The 12,621-nt window shown below is 41.9% G+C and overlaps 1 protein-coding gene across 1 annotated transcript; it reads right to left on the minus strand.

Moving 5' to 3' along the window:
* Positions 1–194: 194 nt before the first annotated feature.
* si:ch211-166a6.5 (clustered mitochondria protein homolog) lies at positions 195–11,642 on the minus strand. The gene is made up of 28 exons (XM_035659035.1): positions 11,328–11,642; positions 9,631–9,731; positions 9,140–9,311; positions 8,264–8,401; positions 8,005–8,159; positions 7,764–7,918; positions 7,501–7,623; positions 7,251–7,383; positions 7,064–7,156; positions 6,809–6,975; positions 6,456–6,635; positions 5,923–6,360; positions 5,763–5,836; positions 5,557–5,661; positions 5,359–5,459; positions 5,117–5,269; positions 4,967–5,029; positions 4,610–4,842; positions 4,433–4,517; positions 4,118–4,271; positions 3,867–4,006; positions 3,040–3,120; positions 2,779–2,904; positions 2,570–2,679; positions 2,356–2,449; positions 2,139–2,264; positions 1,955–2,028; positions 195–1,086 (listed from the first exon to the last, which is right to left on the minus strand). Exons 1-28 carry the CDS (start codon positions 11,374–11,376, stop codon positions 444–446), a joined length of 4,266 nt encoding a protein of 1,421 aa, XP_035514928.1. The 5' UTR covers positions 11,377–11,642; the 3' UTR covers positions 195–443.
* Between the last annotated feature and the right edge of the window lie 979 nt (positions 11,643–12,621).

Consider the following 12,621-nt stretch of genomic DNA (forward strand, 5'->3'; position numbering starts at 1 on the left):
GCCGCAGGTCGGATTCAAACCCATCTTTGGTGATTAATAGAATCATACCATAACATATAATTTTTAAATACACGAGTTCTTGGGTCTAAATAAATAAATAGACTGGTTCTATGTGAAAACTATCCTGAGATAACATCTGTTATGATTTGGTGCTATAAAAACTGAACTGAATTGGAAAAAAGCAAGACCACTGATAAACCAGAAATAAAAAGTTTATTGTAGGAAAAGAAAATAGCACTCTACAGTTACAGTTACAGCCCTCTCCCAGCATCAGCAATAACATCTCCAATACAAAGTAATACTCATCATCTGACCTTCTGTTATTTCTTCACATTCATTGGATCAAATTACATCTAAGATCCTGGGAGAGTTTAATCTTACAGCAGTGACTTGGAGAAAGAAGGCTACAACACTGTTTTTTTTTTTTTCAGTTTGATATGTTTTCACTCCTCGGCTACTCCATTAGCAGTGACATTATCTGCCACTCCATTGACTGCTGTGTCTTTATTTCCATTGACTACGGCAGATTTTGAAACAACATCTGCCCAGGTTCCTTTACTCTTCAGGACTGATGGGCTAACTTTGATGTCAAATGCTTCATTTATTTCACCATTAACCTTATCTGACCCTGACTTCCTCTCATCTGCTTTTGCATCAGATTTTAGCTCCCCATTGGCTGTGCTAGTCTCGGTTTTCTCTCCTGTAGCCCTGACCTCTGACTCCCCATTCACTATCTTGACCTCAGCATCTGAAGCTGCCGTGTCACTGTCCTCACTGTCTGTTTTCTCCTCGTGCTGGTTCTGTTTGGCTGGCTCCACCACATGACCGTTAGCTGAAACTATGGCGGCACCCTCCACCAAGGTCTCTTCCACTGGCTGCTCCTGTGTGTCCTTGCTGGTATTCTCCACTGCAGGGCTTCCTCCGGCCTCAGCTTCCTTCCCGCATCCTGTTTCTAGATCTGAGCTTTTCTCGCCCCCGTTCACAGTCTCTGAGACGACATGCTCGTTGGATAGATTGAATCCCAGTTCTTTTGCCACAGCTGCCTTTAGTTCCATGTGTTTCTTCTTGTACTCCTGAAACCTGTCACTGTGAAAACAATGAATGAATGAGACTCTTTAGACTTAACAAAATACGTCCATGCTGATGGATCTAGTTGTGTTTTAAATGGTGATTTGATAGTTATTTTAATTTGCAAGTACATGAATGTCATTTTAATTATCTAAAACCTAGAGTTTCCAGTTAATTTTATTATGTATTATCCAATAATAATTGGTGAATGTTCACATTGATTAAAAATGTATTTAATTTTTTTTAAGCTGCAGGGAAAAGTTTGAAAGTTCTTCTTTGTGTTCATTATTTGCTTTTTTAATGAAATAAATAAAAAGTATCAAAAGTAAAAGTTACCCATAATGAAGAATAGCCCCTTTTAGAGTGGTATAAAATCATCTACTATCATTTATGAAAATTTGTAGTACTTTTAGAGCTAGTCTGATAAATATCGGCTAATCACAGATATAGAAGTAAAAACATGGCAAAACATGTTCGAAACAGTATCACTATTGCAAATCTACAGCAAGGGTTTGTCCATTCTGGGCTACTGTAGAAACATGGGCGGTACATCCATGGAAGGTGACCTGCGGCATTTATGGATAAAACTGGCTCATTCTAAGGTAACACGATTTCTGCCAATAGAGTGTCCTGAATCTTACACACTGGACCTTTTAAAATAAAGAAAGTTGATCAGTTGTTATCAAGAATATTTGTTTATGTTATGTGTTGTTAAAAAAATTAAAAAAAATACATTGATATTGGACTTTTAAAGTTTTTGATATCGTGTCAGCTTCAAAAATCCAATATCAGTCAAGCTACATTTCAGCATCAACACCGTGCTTCAACTTCAACTAGTTTTATCATATCGTATTGTATCATATTGTATATTACTGTGTATATTTACCTTTTTGTAATCCTCCTGATCCCTGTCACCAGAACCATTTGCTCCAGCAAAGTGTCAGTTGTGGGAGTTAGACACTGAGGACGGGAGGGAACAGAGAGAGATTAATAAACACACATTTCCCTTTTCTTTGTTTCAAAGAGGTTAATGGTATCAGACCCCACACAGGCTCCTGGGGATACAGTACCTCCACTGTTTGCTCCGTGCAGTCAGCTCCTGCCTGTCTGAGAGAGCGTTCCACCTTCACCGCTTGCTTGGTTATGGTGCACAGAAACTCTTTGCTGTAGCGTGTCTGAGAGTGATCCTCTCCAAACTGAGAAAATAGTGATGATGATGATGATGACGTGCACACACAACCAATCCATTTATCTCTTGCTCTCTCTCTCTCTAGCAGATATACTGACCAAGGAGGTAAAAGCAGTGAGGGCCTCTTTCTCGTGGGTCATAGCACTTCGGTAGTCACCCTTGCTACACATCCACTGGGCCAACAGGTGGTGACTGCGCAAATAATAAACCAGAGAAAGAAAAGGTGATGATGTTGGAAAAGGGGACAAATTAGATCAAAGTAAACTTTATACATTTCGATAAAGTGGCTGCAAGGTGGAAATAACATCTTACTTAAATGCAGTGTACACATTTGTGGGGCCGAAGAAGGAAGTGTTGAGTCTAAGGGCGTTCTTTAAGTACTGCCCTGCCTGATCTCCTGTGATCACCAACCCAAGACAGCTCTGCCAGAAAGAAAAGTCAAAAAGTAAATATTTTTTATAATGATACTGTGAAAAGCCTTGTTTTGTGCTTGGGTTTAACACCAAGGTGTTGTAACCTACATCCAGTGTTGCGATGTAGGGATGGTCCTCTCCGTGGATGGTTAATGCTAGCAGACGAGCTCTGAGGAGACACTTCTGGGCCAGGGCAGTCTCCCCTCCAGCAAACACATACACACCCAAGAGGGCCTACATACAACAAACAAAATTATTACAATCACCCGCTACACACACGACCCAGTGCATACAAAGTAAGTAGTTATGGAGCCAAGGGTTTTGATTTTTTTAGTAGAACATCAAAGAGAATTGTGTAGCTATACTCACATATTGCTGGATAGTGTTTGGATGGTCAAAGCCGAGCACTCTCTCACTGATGACCACTGCTTTCAGCTGCACACTACGAGCCTTAAGAGCAGAGAAAGACACAGTGATGACAATGGCCAGCTTCATGTATAAAAGTAGTATAAAGTAGAATGATGGACGCATAACCATCTCAGAAAATATCACAGTATACGGTATTACACAATTATTATTATCGGTTACAATGACCAATAGAAGAATAAAAACAAAATGTTGTTTGAATAAATACTTTTTTACTAAATATTATGTCCTTTATATATTTTTTAGTAATTAATACAGTAGAATTCATTTTTAAACATTAACATGGTAGAATTCAATACCAAACAAATGTACATGGTATAAATAACCTTAAGTCTTTCTCATACCACGATATACCACTGTAACTACAAGTCCTTTAGACTAGTTACTTAGAGGTAGCAATAGCACTACTTAAACATACCCCACAACCACTAAAGGTCCAGTACTCAACATCACACTTAAGTAAAAGTTCAGAAGTATTATCAGAAACATGTAATTACAGTATGAAAGGTAAATATGAAGCCCCTTTCAATATGTTATGATATTTTATAAGCTAATTGCATTTAAAATCTTCTGCAACTTCTGACTAAGCTGTCAGATATGTAGCAGAGTAAAAAACTACATTTCTCTCTCAAATGTATTGTTATAATTATTAGTACAAGTACCTCAAAACGTACTTACATACAGTACTTCACAGAAATGCATGTGCTTACTTTCTACCAACACAAACTGTATTAATGTAGCTGTAAAAAGTTGTGAGGCAGTTAGCATACCTCAGCTGCCTTCCCCTGCATGAAAGCCACCTTGGCCAACATGCTGTGGCAGTAACAGGCCTCAGGGTGTAGGTCATCACACACTCGACCAAACAGGTAGGATGCTTCTTTCAGGTGCTCATGGGCCTGATCCAGCAGGCCTGTAGTTGGGAAACGCACAGTTTAGACTTTGTTCAAAAACACACTGAACATGAACATACCAGATACATGAATCTGCAGCTTCTGTTAAGTGCCCAGCTTTATTGACCCACCTTTCTGAATGGAGGTCTGTCCAGCACGGTGTGCTGTAGAAGCATCCACAGTTGGCATGTGAACGTGCTTGACGATGGGGAAGATGTTGAGGACGTCGTCTGGACCAATGGGAGCTTTATTTTGGTTGTCGAGGAAGTAGTCTCTCAGTCTCAACTGGTGTAGACAGAACAAACAGCATCTCTTTTCAAGATTTTATCTGGCAGATAATTTTGCAATTACAACTTAGTGTTAAAATACTACTAATATATATGTTTTTAAATTGCTCTTGTGTCTAATAACATACTGAATTTGTATATATTTCACATGTCTGTTACCTGCACTCCAGTCTTCAAACAGAACTCTCTAAGCAAAGAGAGCTTCTGAAGGCCATAGCGCTCCACCAGGTGGTTCGGACCGGAGCTGGAGCAGTGAAAAATTATAGTTATTATAAGTTGGAGCTATTGCAGAACAAACAAACAGGAGGTGAGAACAAACAATAGATCTGTCCTCACCCAAGGACGTCAGAGATGTTATATGTTTCAACAGCATCCTGGCAGACCAGGTTCCACAGCTCAGCCCCTGTGAGCGTGCTCCAGGGCGTGCTTTCAGAGGCCCCTGCCCCTCTGCCACGCCGCCTTGACTTCTTTTTAGTGTCCTCTCCCACAGGCGCGGGAGTGAAGTGGGGAACCAAAAGGCAGCAGAGGAAGTGACTGACAGCTGCAGAGAGACTAGGCACGTCCACACCCTGCAAAGACATAACCGGAGGCTGCAGTTAATTCTGTGGACGCACACCTGCTGCTAGTTCACCGCCTAACTCAAAGGTGTGCAAACATTATAACAACAAATAGGAATAACAGAATACTAAGTACCTGGAGGAAACTGTTGAACACTCGTCTTGTTGAGCGGATGAAAATTTCTCCTATGACCAGTCTCTGGTTTGGACAAAAATAGGGACGTTAGAAGGTTAGGAGAGTGATTATATCATCAAGACTGCTTTAAGTTTGATTATTGAAACACACCATTATATGCCTCAGGCGCTCCTTGTGTTCTGACTGGCTGATGGCCTTCATCACATGGCCCAGATACCGGAGGTTAATGCCTCTCTGGTGTAGCCCCTGTTTTAAAGAAGCTCCATCCATTGCTGCCTCGTTGCTTTGTAGACAATACTCCACCTGCACACACACACATATACAGTGCTGAGCTTGTTTCATGTTTGCAGTAAATGTGCCTATTATAGTATGTAAACAATGGATCCACTTACAAAGGCTGGTATCTGGTGTGTGATGATGAAAGCTGCAGCTTCCCTCAGTAACCTCTCCTGCAGCTTCGTTGACTTACTTTCACCAGGAGGGAAGGACACTCCTGAACACAAAGCAGGAGACGTTCATACTGTGTTCTAGCCTAAGGTCCGACCATGTGTATATTAGTGTGTGTGTGTGTGTGTAGTTTCTTATGATACCTGGAGAGAAGACGCTTGAGTTGAAGCGCATCTCAAAGATGATGTTGCTAACTGAGCCCACTTCTTTACAGGCAGCTCGTACTGCCTCAGTGGCTCGAGAGTCACCTGAAAGTAGTATATTGTAGGGTATAATATGGCCAAACTTCTGCTTGTATGAATTACACTTTTGGTTTCCATTTAGTTAGATCTACTAAAACACTTCTTACCAGCTGTTGCACATTCTTCAAAGCCTCCATTCTCATCCAACATCTCCCTGACACGCTGAGTGAACTGGCAGTGTCTAAAAGGAGAAGAAGAAAAAAACTTCAACTTTATGGAAAAACTAATAATTAAGTTTAAAAGTGGTTTATTTTATGCAGAACTTACTTGTGCTGGATAAAGGCCAGTACCAGCTCTGGCTTCAGTCTACAGAGTCCATGAACAAAGCTCTTCGGCAGCCCAGAGTCTGAGTGATAATTCTCTGGCCAGCCTTCTTTTACACAGCCCTTCTTCTCCTCATCCTCCTCACAGCTTTTATTACTCTCCTCTTCTCCGGTGACTGACTGACTTTCTGTCTCCCCCTCTGGACAGAAGTTGGCATCAGCTGGGAAGGTTCTGAACACATCCAGTATGTAGAACCTCCCATCAGCCCCCAGCAGTCCCTGAGCATCCACTGAGGTGAACAGTGGTACCTGGTGACTGTTTGGCGTCACAACAACATGTCTCTGGAGACAAAGAGACTTGGCAGCTTGAGCCAAGAGTTCTAGTAGCCGTCTGCGATGGGGGGACTCTTGAGGTCCTGCATTTACACCGTACAGCAAGCCTCTGTAGACCAGAAGACGTAAGACAATTAGAAGAAAATTCACAAAGATGTCAGCCTCACACTACTACCACAGTGGATTGTGGAAGAATGGGTGTACCTTGAGGCAGGAGCAGTTCCCTGGTCCTGCTCTGAGCCTTCCAAGCCTGGGGCCAGACCCTGAGCAGACAGGCGCACTCCTCTGTAGTCTACAATGGCTGTAGGTAGAGTGTGCAGCCCCTGTAGCCCCTCTATGTTACTGTAGGCCTGTACTCCTTTAAGCTCCAGTCTCTGAGCAACCCTGCAGGTAGAGGATGAGGGAACATTTAAATAATCAGTGCCAAAACAATGACACTCTAAAAGTAAGGCTCTTATAAGCCAACATGTACTTTGGGAATGCTTTACAGCCAGAATATAATTAATATCAAATGGCTTTACATCTATGTTGCCATTGGACTTGTGGTTTGCTCTCACCTGCGACCCCTTTCCCCACCAAACACTGCACTTGCTGCCCCCTGGCTCATGAACAGTCCACCCCACAGGAAAGCTGGGTCCTCAGGTGTTCCATTCACTGGCTCCACAAAGCCGTCTACAACAGTCTCAGCCCCCTGCGACACAGCCTTGACAAATGCACTGTTTACCTGAGAAAACAGGTATGAATCAAGGTGAGAGGAGGAGAAGCTGAGTGAAGAAAAAAAGCAGATTAATTGTCCTGTTGTTCTTGGCTACCTGGAGCAGAGCCCTGTCTCTCTGCAGCCTCTCCTCCAGACTGCCAAGTGGGAGATCTCTGGCTGCTTGCAACTCCTCATTCCAGTCTGGAGCCTACACAAAGCACACATAGTCACACTTAGTATCACTGTCAGCGTCACACAGCGCAACAAGTAGCAACAAATAACTAAGCTGTCTTGTAAATAACCTGTGTTGCCGGCTGCTCATCCACTCCCAGTCTGCTGAAGGTGTTTTTGTGAGTGCGAGAGGCACAGGGAGGCCCAAGCCAGCTTAGTGTGTGGTAAGGAGTGGGCAGCACCTCTACAGGAGGTAACAGAGGTCTAAAAGAAGAAAGAGACCGCAACCGTTTAGAATATTATGACTTGAATCTGTGATATACACTTATAAATAAATATTGGAGTACTGATTCGTCCTTTATGCACAGGTAATATTGTTACCTGTTTTTGAGTGTGCTAAAAGTTTGTTTGAAGGCAGGACTAATGTGGCAGAGTACGTCAGTGAAACTGTGACAAACTGGGGAAGACTGTGCAGGACGAGGATCAAACACATCTTCTGTAGACCTGAGATGAAGAATCAAATTAATTATTCAAGGTTACTCAGACAGAAGGGTTCGTTATCAGCCTGTCATATATTATCTACAACAATGTATTGCACTTATCAAGAGAATAGTTTGAGTTAATATCATGAAGTTATTTCTTACCTATTGAGAAAGAAACCTTTTGGACAGGATGTGATGTTAAACCGTCGTCCCTCCACTGTCACCACAGTGATGTACAGGAAGTCACCCTGCAGCTTCCTGTGTCCTGGTGGAGGGTTCCAGCAGCTGAGAGACAAGTCCTTCAAGTAACTGGGCGTCTGATGAGACAAATATAAAGTCACACCGTGTCTGGGTGCATTATGGGATGGCCCAATGTGAAACACGATTCCAGGTATGTACGCACCTCTGGTTGGGAGCTCTGTGGTAGCAGGGCAGAGAGTGGCCTCTCTGAGGAACCAGGGAGGAGGTACTCAGGAGGAGCTCCATCCTGGTTGGTTGCTTCTGTTTTCGTGTTGCTTAAAGAGCGTTTCAGGCTCTTTCCATTGGGTAAGCTAGAGTCTGCACCAGTAATAAAAAAGGGAGATTTCAGTGTGAGCTTGACTGTTATTTTTTAATTTTTGTATTATTACCCTTTTGTCCAAGTGCACGGTATGTGTGTGTACCTGGTATTTGTGTATGTGTGAGTGTCTCCAGGATGCTTGGTGAGCGTCCTTCTCTCAGTGCATCCTGAGGTCCAGATGCTCTCAGCAGCTCTAGCACACGAGCCAGATGGAGCCGGGCTGAGTGGGCAGTGTAGGGTTCTGGAAAGACACACAGTGTTATTATAAAGGTTACACTGACCTTTATGAAACTGTGAACAACCCTCCTTAAACAGCCAGTATGCACAGCACAAAGACTCGGAGGATGCCATTACCGGCTTAAAATTAATGTTTTGTTACTTTGTTGACAAGGTACCTACTGTAACTAACGACAGCTGCGCTGCAGGATAGTTTGTTTCAGTATTTTAACAGCTAGCCGGTGAGTAACAGTCTAATTGGTTGGCACACAGCTGTAATCTCTGCAACTATAAACCTTGTTATGACTCAGAAAAGGTGAGTCAGCTATTTACATTGACCTGAGAGAAACTTAAGTGTGTGTGAAAGGGAAAGGGTGATGGGTGTGATGAAAACATAGACAGGATTATGCTATTCAGATATTCTGATTCTATGATTAATAATTATAGCATTAATGCACAAAGATCTTAGTGTTTAAAGGCCAGACAACAAGTTAATGATGTACAGTATAAGCTTCATTACAGAACAGAGTATTGTTAAAAAGCTATAAGTAAGATTTCTAACAACTGTGTCAAAAGTAATATGAGTAAGAGTTACGCTGTTAAAGATGCACAATTAATAACATTAAAGTCCAAGTTGTAAAAGAGTCAGTTTCTCAATGAACCCAACAAATCCTTTGGACAACTCAACTTAACATTTATTAATGTTACAAATGTAGAAATGTATGAATCCTGATAATAAATTTAAAAAACTCAATGCCAATACCTTCCACCAGGCGGAGGATTGACCCTGGTTTAAGACCTTTGAGACTTTGTAGTCCTGCCAGGGGGTCCAGAGTCGTGCCAGCAAATGCCAGTGACAAGTTGGAACGTGGGCACACTTCATCCCTCGAAAGCAGATTCATTACTGCATCCTGAACAAGCCAAAATCCATGGACCTACACATGGACACATGGTTTAAGAAATGAATGCCAAAATATAGATTATAAACATGCTCATTATGAGAATTCTATGAGGGTAGTCCTTGCAATACACAGAAATATAAATATAGAAAGAGGACATAGAGTATTGCAGATTACATTCACACTGACAGAAAATACAATACACTAACACGTAGAAAAACACATCCATAATACAGATAGAAGAACATGAGTTGTTTTTAATATATAGTCTCAGCTATGACTGTTAGTTTCTATCACTTGTCAAGTCTTATTATTTAACAGAATAAGAGGGAACAGAGAGGAAACAATTTTGTACCTGCAGCTCAAATGGCTCTACTCCTGCCCCCTGGATCTTTACAGAGAACGATGTGTCCTCATCTTGCTTCATACCAACGGCACCAGTCAGGCCGATTGCATCTGTTTGAAGGAGAAATCAGAGAAACAAAACTAACTGAGGATAATCACAGACTCCTGCACTGAACAAGCAAAATAGTTTCCGTTGTTTTCCTGCCTACCGCTCATTACACGCTGGGATTGTCTTCAGCTCACTATGACTCTGAAAAGACTTGCACTGTTACAGAAAATGCATGAATCACTGAATGAAAGAATGAATGAATTACAATCATGACTTATTATGTTCATTTTCTGTTCTTTGCCACAGAATCCAGACAGACCACTAATCTTCTCTGAAATGATCATGAGCTAGACTGAAAAGTCAGTGTGTGTGAGAGTGCCTGAGGGTGGGAGTGAATTTATGCAAGAAAATGTCAAATGAAGGGAAAGTGGGGTGTGTCTGCCTTTAACAAGCAGAACCTGAGGCAGTACAGGACCCAGCGTGTTCCTCAACCAGCAGTGTGACTAAACCTGTTGAATTTGTCTACTTGCCTTCATGTCATCTGAGGGTGAAGGGACAACCACACCCAGTACTGGCATGTGAAGGCAACACAATGCTAAAACACATAAACTTACAAACCTATAGCTTGGCAGTAGAGCGTGCTTGCATGCAGGGATGCATGAAGATCTTGTACATACAACATCTCTAAACCTGTAGTTCACGTTGCACTCCTCTCTTAAGGCTTCTACAGTAAATCCCCAGTTATTGCTGTCAATCTGGGATTACTTTACCACTGGAAAGCACCCAAAAAAAAAAAAAGCTTCTCTGTTCATGATTGGCTGAAAGAAGGTCCCTCCTCTCTGCAGGCTTGGAGCCATCAATGTCTTTCCTATTGGAGCTGCTATTTTACTACTACAGAAAACAGCATTGTTTTCAGTCCTGACAGGTTTATTTTGGCACCATACCAATATCACAAACTACACAGGCAGGTAGAATTCCTTTGAAATATGTCATATATTAATGCCACATAAAGATAGCTGTCAATGTATTCAAATGAGTTCCTCAGAATGACATAACCTGTCAATCATAAGGCTGTGCTCACAGATCTGTATCTCTTTTGTGGAGGTTCAAACACCTCAGGCCAATGTCATCTGAAGATGCTAGAGTGTAAATTAATCATTCTGGCAGAGGGGAGTGGCAGAGGTTAAAATAGGTTGAAAGGCCTACTTGAGAGTGTGGCAGAGGAGAAGCAATAAGGTAGATTAGATTGTTGGAACTTCAAAAAGTAGGTGGGATGATTGTTGATCGTGGGTGAACAGGAAAAGAAGCTGTACACAGAGATTTAAATAAAAGATATTCGTGGTCCTTAAAGGATCATAACTGAGAATTTATGTTTCTTCTGGAGATTTCAGGTTGATTTCAGTGTTTGCGTGAATACATTCACCATAAAAGTTAAAAGTGCGCAGCAGATTCTCCAAGTGGTCAAAGAATGTGTGCAAGCGGAGAAAGGCACCAGCCATGTTCAGAGCAGCAGTGCAGTGCTAAATGTCCCACCCTCCTCACATTCTGTAGCGAGGGAGGCACCACACCGAAAAAAGAAGGAAGAGGAAAGTGCAAAAGAGAGACACAGAGTGAGAGAGAGGAGCAGAAAAGAAAAACACATGGCAGTGATTTCTCACCAGTCTTGGCCTGATTTCTTCCTCCCCCTCTCCTCACTTTGTCCTTCATGGCTGCGTGCTGAAGATTTTCTTGAGCTGTCCTCTAGTGTTTGTTTTTTTTACTTCTCTGTGCTGAAAGTTGCTTCCTCTCCAAGTTTTTGCTTCAGACCGCTGGAAGAGTGCACACGAGAGAGGCAGAGAGTGAGTGAGAATGTGCAGCTGGATCCTTGCAGAGCCCAGCAGAGTGAACGTAAAACGTCTGTCTGTTCAGGATTGTGACTCCTGCCCCTCTCTACAAGGCAAACTCAGCTTATCTGTTCTCCCTGAGTAAAAAAGCCACACCCTCTTATTGCTTCACACAGACTCATTACTCTGTATGTCTCTCACACTTTGTTGGACTGGGTGTGTCTATGTATTCCAGCTCTCACTCTTCCTCCCCCTGGCATGATTCACTCCTCCCCTCCATAAACCCTGCAGTAGAGGTGGGAATTAAGCACACGGCTTTATTAGTGGTGGTTTGACCCCAGTACTGCTTTAGACAAATATTTTACGTTTTTTATGGTTCATTTAGTGAATCTATGTATACAGGTTTTAATGGAAGCAGAGGGAAGTAATTAAGTAATGAACTACTTTTTAAACCACAAATCCGCTGGGGTCCAGAGACCTCTAGGGTCCTTGAAGGGGTCCCCAGAAAATGGGGAATATTTTAATTTTAGTATTATTTGATTGGTTAAAAGTTAGCCTAATGAGAGAACATATAAGAATGGCTATTCTGCTCATAGGTTTAACACTCTTTATTGTTAATCTACCAATAAATCTTATCAGACTACATTTTATTAATGACAGTTGCAGCCTGAAGTGTATCAATTTAAGGGGGCTTGACACCAAAAAGGTTGAGAATCACTGGTCTAATAAGATGAAATGAATCATAATAGGTGCATCTTCTATGTTGACAGTGAAGTCAGTCTGATACAAATGCAACCACAAGACCTGCAACAAATGGGTGTGTCCCCTATTTGAGGTTGCTCTCTCATTGTTGAGAGGACTACACCTACTACGTTTACATTTTACAAACACCTTGGCCACATTTCAGCCCAAAGTGGTTCCCTGGTATTTTGGTATTGATTGATATTTGGCTACCTACATTCTATGCATGGTTGGGTTGGGAGGGTAACTTTAAAAATGTTATCTGATACAATTACTAATTATCTGTTTAAAAAAATGGAGTCAGTAACCTAATCCAAGTATCACAATATTAAAGTAATGTCACTTTTCCTCACCACCTCAATTCACACCCACCTACTCCACCCCTCCC

Source organism: Morone saxatilis, unplaced genomic scaffold (assembly GCF_004916995.1).
Source record: "Morone saxatilis isolate NCDOM2014 unplaced genomic scaffold, NCSU_SB_2.0 Contig16, whole genome shotgun sequence".
In the NCBI taxonomy this organism is placed as follows: Eukaryota; Metazoa; Chordata; class Actinopteri; family Moronidae; genus Morone; species Morone saxatilis.